Source organism: Pinus tabuliformis, chromosome 2_2 (genome assembly GCF_031772625.1).
Source record: "Pinus tabuliformis cultivar Carrire ecotype Pingquan chromosome 2_2, CPIR1, whole genome shotgun sequence".
Taxonomy (NCBI): domain Eukaryota; kingdom Viridiplantae; phylum Streptophyta; class Pinopsida; order Pinales; family Pinaceae; genus Pinus; species Pinus tabuliformis.
Window position 1 is genome coordinate 368,251,532 of NC_142300.1, and position 18,489 is coordinate 368,270,020.

An 18,489-nucleotide genomic window follows, 5' to 3' on the forward strand; every position below is an offset into this window, starting at 1 on the left:
TTTCGGCCTTGGCGACCTCAGTGTCGTGGGAACTGTAGGCTAGCTTCAACATTGGACATTTTAGGGCCTAGGGCGTCAGATACAACGACTTCCCCACTCAAAGCTTCGCGGGGTTGGCAGCAGTCATCTTCTCCATAAATAACTCATGGGCTTCAAGAGAAATGTCTGTGTGGGTGAAGAACTCTTCCCAAAACACTCGGCTCATAAGCGATATATAATGTAATATCCCGTTTTAGAGATTTTCCCCAAAACCCCAATAAACTCCAACCAAATACGCACAAATAATATAATAACCGGGAAACTCTAAATGATAAAAATAACAGTGGTGTAACATATAATTATATAAGCATGAAATATAGGTAGATACTCGAGAAATGTAGAGAGAAATGCTAAGCCATTTTATTATACTGAGTAATGGAATGAGCACAGGAGGTGATCAGAAGGATGGCACCTCGACTTGCACCAGGAAACTGAAGAAATACACTCAGAATAACAAAGGAAAGGAACGGCCTCTGCATGGATGCTGCTGGGAAAATTGTCGTGTTGCTGCTACTACTGGAAATCAAATGAGGATTTGGGGTTGTTCTCCTCCTTAGAAAATGCTAAAACTTCGGAATCCACCCCTACTCAGAAAACCCAGAAAAACCCAGAAATCTTTTCTGAAATGGCTGACCCCCGAAAATCACCCCCTTGGGGAATCACACAATCCCTCAAGGCCCTGCGCTGCCACTAAGTAGAATCCTCCAAAATACTGCCTGAAACTCTGCCAAACCCATCCAATATGCAATGTCTGAACCCTTGCACAATATCCTAGCTCAACTCCTCCACAAATCCTCAACCCGAAACTGCTCCCAGAAGAATTGCGTCCTCTCTCTCAAGACTGCACAGTCTTCCAATGCTCAGCTCCACCTCAATGCCAAAGATTGAGACTACTGCAAAAAGACTGCTGAAAATACCTTGCCCGAGTAGGCACTCGAAGTCCCCTAGGGCTAAGGGTGAGATCTCTAAACGAAGACACTTAGTGCACTAAACAGTGTTGCAGACATGTTAAACAGCCAGCGTGCTCCAAGTCAAAGTGACTAGCTCAAATGATCATAATCGAATGACAAAATGAGGAGGATCCCCTCTTCTTTATATCATTGGCCTCTCTCAATCCCAAGGCACACCTCCTCCAACTTAGTCCCTTTCTTGCCACGTGTTCCTTTCCATCTGCGCAGTGCCTCTAAGTGTCTATGTGGGCCCCATCTCTGCGTGGCCATTTGGCCCCCTTGGCTCCCCTTTAAGTCACAAAGTTGTGCTACTAGGAAGTGACTTTATTCTAAAAGTGAGTTATGTCCCCATCTTCCTCACCTTTTTATTTATAAATAACTATAGAAGGCAAAATTGAGCAAAATCGAATATTCCAATTAGCCATGGCTAATTAGGAATATTACAGTGTCCCTTGGCAAAATGTTGCTTGTCCTCAAGCAACTGAAGTGATGGATGTTGATGGGAGCGATGGGTCTGGTTAGGGTTTGGCGGTGGCAGCGCGGATTCTGGGAGGTTCACACAGAGCACAGATGAGGACAGAACAGAGACCGAGGTTACAGTTGCAGACAGTTGCGTTTTCATGGATTGCGGGCTCGGTGTTTTGGAATAGGGCTTCGTCGGACAACTTGCTGCCATTGCTGTCGTTTTTACCTCTTGTTTTTACCCAAACCATGGATAATCCAGAGGAACTGGTGGACTTAGACCCGGCCTTAGAAGACATATTATCGATGTGGGGTAAGGACACATCTGCCAAAAACGTGGAACAGTTTTTTGGGGTTAAAAAACATAATGGAACGGATTACCCTCCTCTGGTGGACTTTCCCCCTTTTTTACATCATGGTGGACCAGATGTCGCAGTGGATGTTTCGGCTCCTAATCAGGGGGTCTCTGGCAGAAATAAGGAGAGAGATGCGGCGGAAGATCTGAAAACTGGTGCTACTCATTCGGCGGACAAGGTGGCTGCGTCTCATAGTGATATAGCTCGGCCGGTTTCTCCTGAGGAGTGCGGGGGTTTTGAAGATGTTCTGAGAAAGAAGGGAGAGAAGAGGAAGGCTCAAAAATCGATAGGGTCTCAAAATCTGGAGGGAAACCTTGTATTAGGTATGGAAGTATCAATTGATGAAACCCTTACGGTTGCAGACTGCACTATTGTTGGCCGGGCAAGAGGAAAGAGGTTCTCTCCAGAGGATCTTCAGTTATGGGGAGAAGATCGCTTCATAAATGATAACCCCTTACGTTTTGAGGCACAATGTCTTGTAAAAGGCTGGTTTCTGTTCAAATTTGAAGTAAAGGAAGCGGCCGACTGGGTCCTGGAGAAAAATTGGTACATTGGGAACATTCCAGTGCTGATGAAACGCTGGACCCCCCTCTTTGATGCCATTAAGGAAAATACTGAAGTCTTCCCAGTTTGGATTCGGGCGCCGGGCCTCCCGTTTTTTCTATGGACAGAGGCCGTTTTCAAATCCATTGGTAATCGACTGGGATCTTACTTGGAGGCGGATATGACATTCAGGGAAACAAAGATCAGGGCAACGGCGCGCATCCTGGCAAATATTGATTTGAGTAAGGGTCTGACGCAAACGATTACTCTTCAGTATAAGGATTATATTTATGAACAATTTCTGGATTACGAACGCTTGCCATTCCGCTGTCATATATGTCATGCTCCTGGCCACCTTGCCAAGGAGTGCCCAGTGCACAGAAGACAGAGGCGTTTCAGAAGAAAAAATGGTCAGAGAACAAACAGAAACTCCTATGCAAAGACTTCTCAGGAAAAGAATGGCTCGACGCCTCTGTCCGAGATCGGTATGGACTCCGGCGGCCTTCGAGATGGGGTTTTCTCTGTGGAGGAACAGAAATTCGAGGGAGCACAAGACGAGGACCCCCATCCAAATGCTGAAGGGAAGGAAGTCGACCGGAGCTTTTCGCCTGAACCTATTACACCTTGCGAGGCGGAATTGGTAAAGTGCACAAATCCTCCTATTTTGACTACACGAAACCATATTAAAACAAATGTATCCACGCATGATATTCAATTAGTTTCTGTTACACATCCTGTTAATCATTCTGTGGAAGGGATACCCCCAGCGCCTGCCCCTGTTATAGAACCCCTTTATGCGGATAAGGGCTCTTTCAATCTAAAATGTGATAAAAACTGGCCTCCTCTCACCCCTCCGACACAATGTGCTCCTTGTCCCTATAACCTCAGATCTATGGGGTCAAAGACTGAGCAGGTTGGGGCCCTTGGTGGCCTTGGTCAGACTGGATTGATCAAGGGTAAGCGGGGTAGAAAATCAGACATTTCAAAAGCTAAGTTAAAAGCTAAAATCGATGTGGCGGATGGGAAGCAGTCCTCAATACCTGGGGTACTTAGAGCAGTACAAACCCCTGAACAGGTTAAAAAATGATCTTTTCTTCATGGAATTGCAGGGGCTTAGCCAGCAAGCCCAAGAAACTGGCTTTAAGGGAATGGCTTCAAACCTCAAAAACAGACATCCTTTTCCTTCAAGAAACCTTGGGGAAAGGACAAACGGTGGAATTGGTGCTGAAAACATTGATGCCAGGATGGTCCTTCTCTGCTATTGATTCCTCAGGCCATTCGGGGGGCCTAGCCATAGGCTATAGAGAAGGAAAAATAAAATGTTTAAACATGTGGGGATTGAAGAATGTTATGGGAATGGAAGTAGTCTGCCCAGATTTTCCTACATCCTTTCAGGTTGTAAATATTTATGGCCCATGTCAAGGGAGGGAACATTTCTGGACAGATTTGATGTCAAAATCTTTGATGAACAAGCCCTTGATGGTTGTGGGTGGGGACCTTAATTTTTCTTTGGGCAGAGCAGAGGCATGGGGTCCCTCAGCTAGGGAGGATCCCCTGACGGACTTTTTCTTCCAAGCCCTTTCAGATAATAAACTCATCGATCCAAACCCGATTAATTTAAAGCCTACTTGGAGAAATAGACGAGCCGGGGAGGACAGGATTGCAAAAAGGCTAGATCGGTTTCTGCTTTCTGAAGGCTTTATATCAAGAGTGCCTCTTTTTCGGCAATGGACTGACGAGATCGGGAATTCTGATCATTTCCCGATTTTTTTGGATCTCTCTTCCCCCCCCCCAAAGCCTCCTGCACCTTACAAATTTAATTCCTCATGGCTGCAAGAAACTTCTTTCAACAATCTCTTTAAATCCACATGGATCCATCCTAACAGAATTACAAATGACTGTAAGAGTTTCTTATTTATGGAAAATCTGAAGAGATTAAAGAAAGCAACCATCTCTTGGGCAAAAGAAAGACAAAAACAGCAAAATGAAGATCTGTTAAAAATCAGGGAGGAATTGAAGTCATTGGAAAGCATTGATGCAGATGGATACTCCACGCAGGACTCTAAGGACCGAATCCTCTCTCTGGAAAAAGCCCAAAATCAGATCCTTCTAGCAAAGGAAGAGGAATGGAGACTGAAGAGCAGAGCAATATGGCTAAAATCAGGAGATGAAAATACAAGTTTTTTCCATAACTATGCAAAAGGGAGGAAATCTGCTAACACAATTTGGAGCCTTAAAGATGAGGAAGGTAGGGTGGTAAAAACTTTCTCAGAACTTTCGGGCTTGGGTCAGAGGCACTTCCAAAGAACCTTTTCTGATTCAGGAGAGGCTACAATAGCTGAGGTTATGAGGACAGCTCAATGTTTTCCTAGTTTCCTGGAGGAGGATGAAGCAGCTGAGCTATCAAGCCCTGTCACCAAGGAGGAGGTTGAGGCGGCAATGAAAAGCATGGGTAAGGACAAAAGCCCTGGTCCGGATGGTTGGACTATTGAACTGTTCCTTCATTTTTTTGATCAGATAGGGTCTGATATCACTGAAGTAGTGGAGGAATCGAGGTTGAAAGGGGAAATATACAAACCCTTTAATTCAACCTTCATCGCTCTGATTCCTAAAAAAGACGAGCCAGAGACCTTTGAAGACTTTAGACCCATCTCTTTGTAACTGCATTTACAAAATCATCGCCAAAGTGATAGCAACAAGACTTGTTCCAATTCTGTCCAGAAATATCTCAATGGAACAATTTGGCTTCTTGGACGGCAGACAAATACATGAGGCGATTGGTGTCGCCCAAGAGGTTCTTCATAGCATCAAACAAAAGAAGAAGAAAGGAGTAGTCCTTAAAATAGACCTTTCAAAGGCATATGATCGTATCAATTGGCTATATATCAGATTGCTGCTCACTCATTTGGGCTTTGACTACTCTTTCACCAGCTGGATTATGGGATGCATTACCAATGTGAGTTTTGTTGTGCTGATCAACGGAGCGGCATCCCCTTTTTTTAAAAGCCAAAGGGGTCTCAGACAAGGGTGCCCCTTATCCCCGCTCCTCTTCCTGATTGTGGCAGAAGGTCTTAGTAGACTGATCCACAAAGCCAGAAGGACAAACAAGATAAAAGGTATTGAGGTGGCCTTAAACCTCTATATCACCCACCTGCTCTTTGTTGATGATATTCTGATTTTTTCTAATGGATCTTATGACGAACTCAAGGAATATAAAATTATTATTGATCTATTTATGAAAGCTACAGGAATGCAGATAAACTATGGAAAATCACAAGTGTGTGTTGCAGGATTTAATAGGAGAGAATGCAATACAATGTCCGATCTTTTCCCTTTCCATTTACAGCCCTTGGCCTCTCCTTTTAAATACTTGGGCTTCTGGTTAAAACCGGATGCTTACAGAAATGAGGACTGGAATTGGCTCATATCAAAGATTGAAACAAGAATATCCCATTGGAGCTTTAGATGGCTTTCGAGAGCAGGAAGAATGACACTTCTAAAATCTGTCTTATTGGCCATTCCTGTTTATTGGGCTGCTCTAACTTGGATCCCAAAGGGCATAATGGAGAAGATTAGAAGGCTCTGTAGCAGATTTTTATGGGCAGGCTCAAATGAAAAATCTGTTCTCCCTTGGGTGGCCTGGGACAAGATTGCCAGACCAAAGGAGTGGGGCGGATGGGGTATCAAGAGACTACCAGAATTCAGCCTTTCATTGGCAGCAAAATCTGGTTGGAGACTTATCACAATGGAAAACCTTTGGACCCGGGTGATCAAAAGAAAATATATTGATCCTACCCCCCTGGAAGAATGGATCAGAAGTCAGGAGAAGAAGACGAAACAGTCCTCAGTAATATGGAAGGCAACAATTGAAGCTTTCTCAGTGATAGAACAGGGCTTGGCGTGGAAAGTGGGCAATGGGAATAATGTCAAAATTGGTAGGGATCCTTGGGTTGGCTGTAACGAATCATTTTCCCTCTCCCCTGGCCTCTTGAGACATCTGGGAAGTAGAGGTATTTACACTCTAAATCAAGTGGAGAAAGTGGGTCAGTCAAACATATGGGGACAGGCATGGAAAAGTGCCGAAGACCTTGGATTAAATATTAGATGGCATCCTGAATGGTCCTTGTATGTTGAAGAACTCCATCGCTCCCATGTTAGAATAATTAATGAACATGACAAGCTGATGTGGGCTCATGGGAAAACAGGAAATTATTTTCCAAAAGAGGGTTACTCTTTCCTGATGGAGAAGAAAGGATGGTTTGCTGCGGAGTGGTGGTCGAAAAACTTATGGAAACTTAAATGTCCTTTGAAATCCAGGATCTTTCTATGGTGTATGCTGAAGAGGAAAATCCCAACATGGGACACTCTTCAGTCCAGATTCTTCATAGGGCCGGGGAGATGTCCTCTCTGCAAGGCGAATGAGGAAACTATTAACCATCTTTTCACAACCTGCGCTGTTTCCTTAAAAATTTGGGGAGAGATAACAGATCTGTTAAAAATAAAAGACCACTGGGGACACGCTCCATTAGAAGATGCGTGGAGAAATTGGTGGAACAACCACCCCGATGGTAACCTTCGAAACCTCCCCCCAATCTTTTTCTGGGGTGTATGGCTTGCAAGGAATAAGAGCATATTTCAAGACCAGGCCATAACTACAACAACAACTGCATCAACCTGTGTGGCCATATACACTTCTATCCCTCCTCCTGAACCAAAAAGTGCACAAAATCGAAACAGTCCTCCAGCGATAAAGGAAGGTTCTCCTTGGGCTTTCTTCGACGGTGCTTCCCAAGAGAACAGGGCAGGTGCTGGATTATGTATTCATTTGAACCACGATCAGTCATTTAAAGCTTCTGTGGGTCTGGGTCAAGGATCAAATAATTATGCAGAAATGTCAGCACTACGTCTCCTCATGTGCTGGGCATTAAAAAAGAATATTTTGTCCATTCAAATCTTTGGTGACTCCATGAACGCTGTCAAATGGGTTAATGGCAATTCCATGTGTCAAAACCAGATATTGAAGACTATCCTAGATGATATAGTTTCTCTAAAATCTCATTTTAATAACTGTTCTATTTGCCATATCTACAGAGAACACAATGCATCAGCAGACCAGCTTTCAAAAAAAGGCCTTCAGCAAGCGACGGGGAGTTGGTTTATTGAAGAAACAAGTCAGGGGCAGGTTACCACATCACAGATGCCTCCTTTTGCTCCGCCTCTTTGATGGTTTTTTCCTAAAACATCTCACAGCTGAAACTCGGTTATGCTCTACGGTCATCTTCTTTCCATGGTGTCGTTTTCAGGAGGGCAGCGTTCATTATATCAAACACACAATATGCTGAAACAGAGTTTTTTCATGCATCCTGTACAATCATAAAATGCTGTAACAGTTTCTTTTTGATCCTGTCATTCTTTCCATGGTGTCGTTTTCAGGAGGGCAGCGTTCATTATATCAAACACACAATATGCTGAAACAGAGTTTTTTCATGCATCCTGTACAATCATAAAATGCTGCAACAGTTTCTTTTTGATCCTGTACATTCATAAATTGTTGAAACAGGTTTTCTTTTTGATCCTGTACAAGCTGATACAGTATATTCGTGACTGTTTATATGTCCAGTGAAGGAGGCCGCATAGTCATGAAGAAGTTTTCTGTATGGATTTAGAGAATCTGAACATATAAATTCGCTTACTATCGACAGTTTCAGATTCCTCTGTTTCTGTTTTTTACTCTTGGTTTTGTAAATTGGAGGTTGACTACGGGTCCCTCTTTCTCACTGCTCACAGATCTAAAATAGTGAACAGACCTATCAGTTTAGAAACCATCTCTTGGTGGTTAGATGATGATCTTCCGAAATATGTAACTTTTTATACCATTAATAAAAAGTTTCGAATTTTTTCTCCGGAAAAAAACTGAAGTGATGGATGCTGCAAAATTTTCTCACTCTCCCAAGTGGCATCCTCATCCGGTAAATTCTTCCACCTCACCAAGAATTCCCAGACCGTCCTGTTCCGCAGCTGCCTCTCCCTGGTATCAATAATAGCCTTTGGCTGCAACACCAAATGCCCCCTTGTCATCCATGGGCGGTAGCTCATCTGTCACTATCACATGCTATCCCAATGCCTTCTTTAGGCATGATACATGAAGGACATTATGAATCTTGCTGCCTTGGGGCAGCTCCAACTCATACGCAACCTGTCCAATCTTGCATATCACCCTGTATGGCCCATAAAAGCGGAGCTTGAGCTTTTCAGCCCCCTTTTGCTTCAGTGACGACTGTCGGTATGGCTGTAATCGTAGGTAGACCAAGTCCCCTACCTCAAACTGTCTCTCCACCCGACCCCTATCAACATACAACTTCTGCTGGTTCTGCGTTGTAGCCATATTATCCTTGAGAGCTCGGAGGATATCCTGACTCTCTTGGATCCAAATCTTGGCTCTCGGAGCCTTGCTAGCACTAAACATCACATCAGCAAATGATAAAGGATGATATCCATACAAAGCATAGAATGGTGACATATCGATGGACATGTGATGTGTAGTGTTGTAGCAGTACTCCCCCAGATGCAGCCACTTCAGCCATGCTCGCTGCTGCCCATTGGCATAGTTACGCAAGTAGCCCTCCAGCCACTTGTTAACTATCTCTGTCTGCCCATCCGTCTGTGGGTGATAACTGGTACTCGGTGTCAACTCTGTCCCCACCAACCGGAAAAGCTCCTGCCAAAATCCGCCCATGAAACGGTTGTCCCTGTCACTAGTGATGGTCTTGGGAAGACCATGTAACCTGAAGATCTCTCTAAAGAACAACTCGACCACTTGTGCTGCTCTGTAGTATGCGGATATGGCGAAAAAGTGTGAGTAATTTGTCAGTCGATCAATGACGACAAAGATGAAATCCTTGCCTTGTACCTTCGGCAATCCTGTGATGAAGTCCATCGAAATACACTCCCATTTCCCCTTCGGAATGGGAAGAGGCTGCAATAATCCTGCGGGATGGCTCATCTCCCCCTTGTTCCTCTGGAAAACGTCGCACTCCCGAACATGCTGGAGTACGTCCTCCTTAAGGCCCTTCCATGAGAACCTCTCTCTAATGGCCCTGTAGGTTTTGGTAAACCCATGATGGCCTGCCAATGGTGAATCATGTGATGCCTGAAGTATCTTCTTATTGAGCTGAGATCTCTCAGTCAAGAAGATCTGGTCCCTGTAGTAGATGATTTCATCGACCACCCTGTACCTGTCATCCACCACCTGCCCATCTAGAACCTCACATGCAAATCTATCCTTGGAGTACTCTACTAAGAGTCGAGCCCTCCAGTCTGCGTCGAAGCTCATAAGAGACAATGTGGCTGGTCTATGTGAAAGGGCATCTGCTACCACGTTGTTCTTACCCTTGACATACTCAATGTCAAAGTCATATGCTTGGATCTTATTGATCCACTTCTGCTGCCTCTCCTGTAGCTACTTCTACTCCAAAAATAACTTGAGGCTGTTATGATCAGTCCTCACCCTGAACCTGTTACCCACTAAATACTGGCGGAACTTGGCTAATGCATGCATGATGGCCAGCATCTCCTTGTCGTATATGAAATACAACCTCTCATGTAGAAGGAGCTTCTGGCTCTCAAAGGCTATAGGGTGACCTCCCTGCATCAATACTGCGCTGATCCCTTCTCCCGACGCATCACACTCCAAAACAAATGGCTGCAAAAAATCTGGCAATACAAGCACTAGGCAGCTGCTTGTCACCTCCTTGAGCCTGTCAAAGACTCGTTGTGTTGTGTCCGACCAACTGAATGCCCCCTTCCTCGTCAAATCTGTCAGGGGTGCAGCAAGCTGTGAGAAACTCTTGACGAACTTCCAGTAGTATGTACAAATACCAATGAATCCCCGAAGTTCCGTCACGTTCCTCGGCTCTGGCCAATCTCGGATGGCCCTAATCATCTCCTCGTGGACTCTCACTCTATCCACTCCTATGATGTGTCCCAAGTACAACATCTCCATCAATCCAAACTCACACTTGGAGAGCTTGGCATAGAAATGTTGCTCCTCCAAGATGCGCAACACTGTCTCAACGTGCTGGAGATGCTCCTCCCAAGTCCCGCTGTAAATGAGTATATCATCAAAGAATACCAACACAAACTTCCTCAAGTGGATGCGGAAGATGTGATTCATGAAAAACTGGAATGTAGCTGGGGCGTTGGTTAGCCCGAAGGGCATCACCAAAAACTCAAAGAGCCCATAGTGACACCTGAAGGCGGTCTTGGGAATGTCCTGTTCCCTCATGGGAATCTGATGGTACCCAGATCTCAAATCAATCTTTGAGAAGAATCGGGCTCCTCTCAACTCATCCATCAACTCATCGATCCTGGGTATGGGGTACCTATTCTTCAGGGTCTTCTTGTTAAGGGCCCTGTAGTTAATACACATCCTCAATGTGACGTCCTTCTTCTTCACCAACACCACGGAAGAAGCAAAAGGACTCGTGCTTGGCCAAATGTGCCCAAGGGCCAGCAACTCCTGAATGGCCTGCTCAATCTCATCCCGATAGGCCTTGGGATGCATATAGGGGGTAGTAATCACTGCCTGTATGCCCTGCTCAAGCTCAATGATGTGCTCAAACCCCCGATCCGGTCGCTGTCCTGGCGAAATCTCCCCAAATACTGTGGAATACCAGTAAAGGATGGACTGTATCTCTGGGTGCACTGTCTGCCTTGTAGTCCCTATCTCCGATGCACGCAGCTCTACTGCCCACTCTATGTCTCCCTTCCAGAAGTCTGTCTCCATCCAATGAGCCGAAACAATCTGAGGTGGATATGTGTGTTGTCCCCGTATCTTCTCATGCCTCCCTGTCTTCTCATCATCCCACTCCATCTCTAGGGTCTTCCAATCTGTTGTGACCTTCCCTAGAGTGATAAGCCACTGAACACCTAGTACTATGTTGGTGTCTGGAATATTGACCACAAAAAAGTGGTCAGTCAGTGTGTAGGTGCCCATCGTCACTAATAACTCTGGGACATAACGAGCACACGCCATGGTCTGATCTCTTGGGACCAAAACTGAAAATCCATTGAAGCTCTCTGTCTGTATACCTCTCCACTCAACCATCTGTGCATTGATGAAGTTGTGGGTTTCCCCACTGTCAACCAAAATTGATACTCACTGGCCACGTACTGTCCCCCGTACGTGCAGCGTCAAATACTTGGGAACTCCTCGCAATGCTGCAAGGGCTCCTCCGGTAGGTGCAAAAGCTGCACCACCTGCTGCTGCTGGTGGAGGTGGCGAGGGACCCTACACGGCATGACTATCTCTTGCCTCCACATCATCCTCCTCATCCTCTTCCCCGCTGCTCTCGGAGAAGACCTTAACAAAGTGTGCTTTGCCAGCAACACATCTATGTCCCGGTGCCCACGACTCCTGACTGGTAAAGCACAACCGCTTCTTCTTCAACTCTCTCCTAGTGTCATCATCAATCTGTGCTCGTCTTGGATTCCCCTTTGGAGGCGGAATCCTCACGTCCTTCCCCTTAGGCTGAAAATCCTGTCTCTGGGGGTAGGATGTCCGGGTCCTAGGTAAGGCATCTTGTAAGTCCCGAGTCCTACTAATAGCATCCTGGAGCGTGGCTGGTCTAGTGGACCCGACTAGACCACGAAGTGGCTCTGCTAACCCCTCAACATACATGTAGATCCTCCGTGCTGTGGATAGATCTGGCACCATCACTGAAATCCTCAAGAAGTCTGTAATGTAGGTCTCTGGGCTCCCTGTCTGCTTGAGCCTCGTCAGCTCAACGAAGTGTTGTTCCGGATCCCTCCGGTCAAACCTCTCCATCAATCTCCTGGTAAACTCAGCATATGTCGTCACTGTGGAATGTCTGAGTGTAACCATCCCATGGAACCACCAATCCTGGGCCTCACCATCCAAATGTAATGTCGCCACCTTGATGGCCTCTGCCTCTGACATCTGGTTAAGCTGGAAATAGATGTCCAGCTTCTCCAACCCAAGACTTTGCCGAACTGTTTGATGAGCCATCAAACGTAGGCAAGTGAAATCTACTAGCTGTGCGGTGGGTGTCTTCATCATGATAATGCTGGTATCCTCTGTGATGGTCGCGGGGTCTACTATCCCGTTGGAGCTAAACAAAGTCTCTAAATGAAAGAGCATCCCTGAACTCCTGCCCATAGGCCTGGTACTTCACAAAATAATCACCCATATGACCGGGCTCTGCCTCCTGCTATGCTCCGGCCCGCATATTTGCTCCTAGGAAAGTGGGCATGGTAGAGCGTATAGGGGCATGTGAGGCCACCTGCTGAGTAGTATCACGCTGAGTGGCACCCTGCTCTAGCAAATGGTGAGATGCACCCGATCCCTCTCCAACCTGGAAAACTCATGGGCTCTCACGCTGTCTAGTCTCCACTGCCATGAATCTCTACCCCATCACCTCGATCTTCCTCGACAGATCCTGCACTGATTTGAGGAGCATGTCCGCAAATTTCTTATCGTCATCATCTGCCATCGGTTCCTCCTGCTCTGCGTCCACCACAGGCTCCTCCTGTTCTGCGTTCACCACAAGCTTCTCATGTTCTGTGTCCACCACCCAAACACAGTCTCCCTCTCCGTAGGTGTTCTCCAACAGACACCCAACGTCTCTGTATCTCCTACCTCTGTAACAGATGTAGGGCGTTTCCCCCGGTGTCATAGATTGCTGGCTCCACAAGCTAAGCCAGATCTATGCTCTGATACCTCTGTAATATCCCGTTTCAGAGATTTTCCCCAAAACCCCAGTAAACTCCAACCAAATACGCACAAATAATATAATAAACGGGAAACTCAAAATGATAAAAATAACAGTGGTGTAACATATAATTATATAAGCATGAAATATAGGAAGATACTCGAGAAATGCTAAGCAATTTTATTATACTGAGTAATGGAATGAGTACAGGAGGTGATCAGAAGGATGGCACCTCGACTTGCACCAAGCAAGTGAAGAAATACACTCAGAATAAAAAAGGAATGGCCTCTGCGTGGATGCTGCTGGGAAAACTGCCATGCTGTTGCTATTGCTAGAAATCAAATGAGGATTTGGGTTTGTTCCCCTCCTTAGAAAACACTAAAACTTAGGAATCTGCCCCTACTCAGACAACCTAGAAAAACCCAGAAAGCTTTTATGAAATGGCCGACCCCCGAAAATCACCCCCTTGGGGAATCACACAATCCTCAAGGTCCTGTGCTGCCACTGAGTATAATCCTCCAAAATACTACCTAAAACTCTGCCAAACCCCTCCAATATGCAAGAGATGAACCCTTGCTCAATATCCCAGCTCAACTCCTCCACAAATCCTCAACCCGGAACTGCTCCCAGAAGAACTGCGTTCCTCTCTCTCAAGATTGCGCAGTCTTCCAATGCTCAGCTCCACCTCAATGCCAAAGATCGAGACTACTACAAAAAGACTGCTAAAAATACCTTGCCCGAGTAGGCACTCGAAGTCCCCTAGGGCTAAGGGTGATATCTCTGAACGAAGACACTTAGTGCACTAAACAGTGTTGCAGACATGCTAAACAACCAGTGTGCTCCAAGTCGAAGTGACCAGCTCAAATGCTCATAATCGAATGACAAAATGAGGAGGCTCCCCTCTCCTTTATAGCATTGGCCTCTCTCAATCCCAAGGCCCACCTCCTCCAACGCAGTCCCTTTCTTGCCACGTGTTCCTCTCCATCTGTGCAGTCCCTCCAAGTGTTTGTGTGGACCCCATCTCTGTATGGCCATTTGGCCCCCTTGGCTCCACTTTAAGTCACAACGTTGTGCTACTAGGAAGTGACTTTATTCTAAAGGTGAGTTATGTCCCCCTCTTCCTCATATTTTTATTTGTAAATAACTATAGAAGGCAAAATTGAGCAAAATCGAATATTCCAATTAGCCATGGCTAACAAGTTTCAGCAAAAACTCCAAGTGTGCAAAGTGTTCTCTGTTGGACCGACACGTGTAATTTATAGAGGTTTTTGAATTCAAATTTGACTGTTCCCCCTAAATTTCAATCATTATTGCTGTTTTGGCGGCAGATCTTCAAATATTTTGGCCTTAAATGCCGCCAGCCCACTGCTCTTAACCATCTTCTGGATGTCCAGTCATTAACTGTGACTCCAACGGTCACTTTCCTACTGTGCTGCACAACATCTCCCTCCATGGCACATCTCTCTGCGTGCAGCTCCATAGGTTACAACTTCACCATTTTCCGTGCAGCCCACTTACTGCATAGTCCTATGAGCCTGGAAGTGTAGTTTATAGTCCCACGTTCCCTTGCAATTGCCCGGAGCAGTAAGAATATCCTACTGCCATATATTCATTGCGTAGGATCCCTTGTATACAACTTTAATTGGATTCCATTCACTCTTGCCGGAAAAGGTTCTCCATTCATCTTCTCAAGCTGAATTGCGCCTCCATTTGTAATTTCTTTGATAATATACGGCCCTAGCTAATGCATATGAAATTTCACCGGAAACTTAGAGAATTTACTATCATATAAAAAAACCAGATCATTTACCTTGAACGTGCGAATCTTGATGTGTTGATCGTGCCATGCTTTTTCATGTTCCTTCTGTACTTGCTGATGGAATCCTGCCAAGAATTGTTCCTCTTCAATCTCCATCAGCTGCGTGAGCAGTTCCTCCAAGGCTTCGTGATCTATTATACCTGTGAGAGCTTCTATGCGTAGACTAGGCACAATATACTCCATTGGCATCATAGATTCTACACCATAGATCAATCTAAAAGGTGTCCGCCTTGTCATGTTTTTACAAGTAGTCCTGTAAACCCATAGTACTGCGGGTATGCACACATCCCAGTCATTTCGCTGCGCGTTGCAAATCTTCGTCATCGCATTCTCCAAAATCTTATTAAAGACTTCAACTATTTCATTAGCCTGAGGATGATAAGGTGTGCTCTTCTAATGATAGACCTAGAACTCCTCATTCAACATGCTAATTGTCTCATTTAGAAAGTGCGTACCTCGATCACTCATCAATACCATTGGACAACTAAATCTGGTTATACTCAAACAAGAACTTCGCTACTGTAGCCCCTAGACAATCCTTAACCGGATGTGCCTCTTCCCATCTAGTTAGATATTCTGTCGTGGTGATGATATATTGTGCACCTGTCTTCTTTCCTGGGGGCTGAATTGGCCCAATGAAATCAATTGCCCATTTTTCAAATGGATGCAACGATACTTGAGGATTCAGTGGAAACTTGGCCCTCCGCGATGGTCTGCTCATTCTCTGACATGCATCGCATGCCCTACAATACATTTTGGAATCTTTATGCAGTGAAGGCCACCATAAACCTACGCGCAAAATATTCTGTGCCATCGCCTTTCCTACATAATGTCCTCCCGCAACCCCTCCATGGGCTTCAATGAGAATTCTATTTCTCTCAAAATATGGCACATATCTCCGCAATATCTCATCTGCACCCATCTTATACAAATTTATTGCAATCACTGAGAAGTCTACTGCGTGCGCTACTAGTTCCTTCTTTTGCTAACTCGTATACCCTTCTAGTGCCATTCTCGTAGTCAAAAAGTGGATAATATCTACAAAATGATTATCTTCTACGCGCACTATGAAGAGCTGTGCATCTGGAAAACCTTCCTCCAAATTAGTAGGCTCTTCTCCTGTTCAATCTGCGATAGATGGTCAGGGCCCGCATTTAACCTCTCTAGCTTCACAATCACCTCAAAGTCATACTCTTGAAATAGCAGCAACCATCTATAGATCTTCTCCCCCAACACAGGCTTATTGACCAAGTATTTCAAGGCAGAGTGATCTGTGTACATCTTGAAATGTCCATTCAACAGATAGTGTCTGAATTTTTGAAGCGCGTACACCATAGCCAACCCTTCGTGCTCCATCATTGAGTAATTATTCTCGGCCTTTGATAATTTCCAACTCGCGAAGGCTATATGATGGTCAATCTCTCCTTCACTAGCTTGTGTTAGCACTACTCCCAACGCAATGCATGAGGCATCAACATGTACATGGAATTCCTTCTTCCAATCAGGGAAGACCAAGATTGACGCGGTGACAATCTTCTCTTTCAATACATCCAAACTACGTTGACATTCTTCATCCCAACATAATGTAGCATTCTTCTTCAATAGTTTCTCCATAGGCGCGATAATCTAAGTGTATGCTTTGATAAACTTCCTGTAATATCCCATATGTCCTAGCATCACGTGCAACTGCTTAACACTTCTCAGGACCTCCAAATTCACTATCACGTGATCTTGGTAGGGTCCACCATCAACCCTTGTTTACACACCACATGACTTAGCAAGATCCCAAAGGGGACACAGAATAAACACTTCTTCAGATTCAGCATGATCTGGTATCTACGATATGTATCCAATATCAGGTGCAAACTTGCTACATGGCACTTTACTAACCCAAACACCATCCAATCGTCAAAGTACACTTCCAAGAACTTATGAATAAACTCCTTGAATGTTGTGATGACTACGCGAGAAAATATCATGGGCGCATTCTTGAGTCCAAATGACATTATAGTGTACTGAAAAAATACTCATTCCATCGCGAAGGTTGTTTTTCTTCTATCCTCTGGTGCGATCTTGATTTGATGGTACCCAGAAAACCCATCAGTGAATAAGTAGGCCTCCTACCCTCCAACGTTGTCCAATACTTCATCTGTAAACAACTTCGGGAATGGGTCATGGACGCATGCATCATTAAGCTTCCTTAGATCTATGCAAATCCTTATCTCACCTTTCTGTTTCTTCTCCTGAACCACCATCGGGCTCACCCAATCAGATTCTTCCACTAGTTCTATGATGCTTGCTTCTAGCATCTTATCCAACTCCAAGCGAACCCTTTCCTTGTATTTGGGATTAAGGCGATACGACCGTTGTTTAATAGGCTTCGTGTCCGGCTTCAAAGTAATCTTCATAACATCCAAGTCGCTTATTATGCCCTTCAGGTCTAAAAACTTGGTAGGAAAAATATCCTAGTACTTGCCGACTAACTCAACAACGTTATCCATAGTGGCATTGTCCCATTAATAGCCAATCTTTGCAAACTTTGGTTCCACTTTAGTGCCAATGTTGACTTGCTTTGTTTTCAACGACACGGTGATGTCTGAGTTCTCTATTTGTAGACCTTCAACCTCGTGATGCCCTTCTACCTCAGGAATGTTGATATTTCTTGGATCTTCATCCTCTTCTTCAGCTATTACATTATAACATTCCAGTGCATGGTGCAACTGGGTGCTCCAATCTTGTTGAACCCATTCCAAAGGTTCTTGTAGTGTTTTGAAGATAACTGCCTTGATCTCCTGCAATGCGTCATCAATGCTCGCAAATCCATCCTCAAATATGAAGGTCAATAAGAATCCTTCCCTCAATATATCCCACTCCGCAGTGCCATGGCGGAGCTCCGTTTCCATATACCAATTCATAGGAATTGTATCTAAAGTATGGCAAAATAAGTGTACACACTCCGGATGTGGCCCTGTTCCATATGATTTAGTCCACTTTTTTAGGTGGTCACGCAAATCATATTTCCCATCATATTTCTTAGTCGATCAAGTGTTAGGGCGACCAAACCTCAACCTCATCATCCTTCTGTAATCTCGTCATCCATCAAGGCTATCCTTGTGCGTACCCCACCATTGTGCAAGCGTAGTGCGTAGTTCCAAATCTAGTGCTTGGAAGCGATGATCCTCAGGGACTTCATGCTCAAATGCATCCAAAAACTTATCCACGTTAGTTAAACCATCACAATAAGGTAAATCTGTTACCTCCAATGGGACACAACGCATCGATTTAGTCATCTTGTTACAATGTAGTGTAGATACTTCATGCAACTGATTCTACCAATGTTACAACTCTTCATCTAAGTCCGATGTGTAGGAACTCTCCCTATCCCATGAAATCCTTCCATCCGCCATCAGGTTAATCTAGTCCTGGTCTCATAGTATTATTTTATAGATCTGATCTAGCTCATCCTCACTTTCTTCATAGTCATGAACTGGTTCAGTGTAGCGCGACCCTTTTGCAGGGTCCAGCAGCACTACAACTCGAAGTGATTTTCGTTCAAAGGACATTGTCTGCTTCTTCAAGTTCATGACTCC

At 44.9% G+C, this 18,489-nt stretch overlaps 1 protein-coding gene across 1 annotated transcript; it reads left to right on the forward strand.

Moving 5' to 3' along the window:
- Nucleotides 1–5,081: 5,081 nt before the first annotated feature.
- Nucleotides 5,082–7,574, forward strand: LOC149192769 (uncharacterized). Its single transcript, XM_089407100.1, has one exon. It carries the CDS (start codon nucleotides 5,082–5,084, stop codon nucleotides 7,572–7,574), a length of 2,493 nt encoding a protein of 830 aa, XP_089263226.1.
- Nucleotides 7,575–18,489: the final 10,915 nt, after the last annotated feature.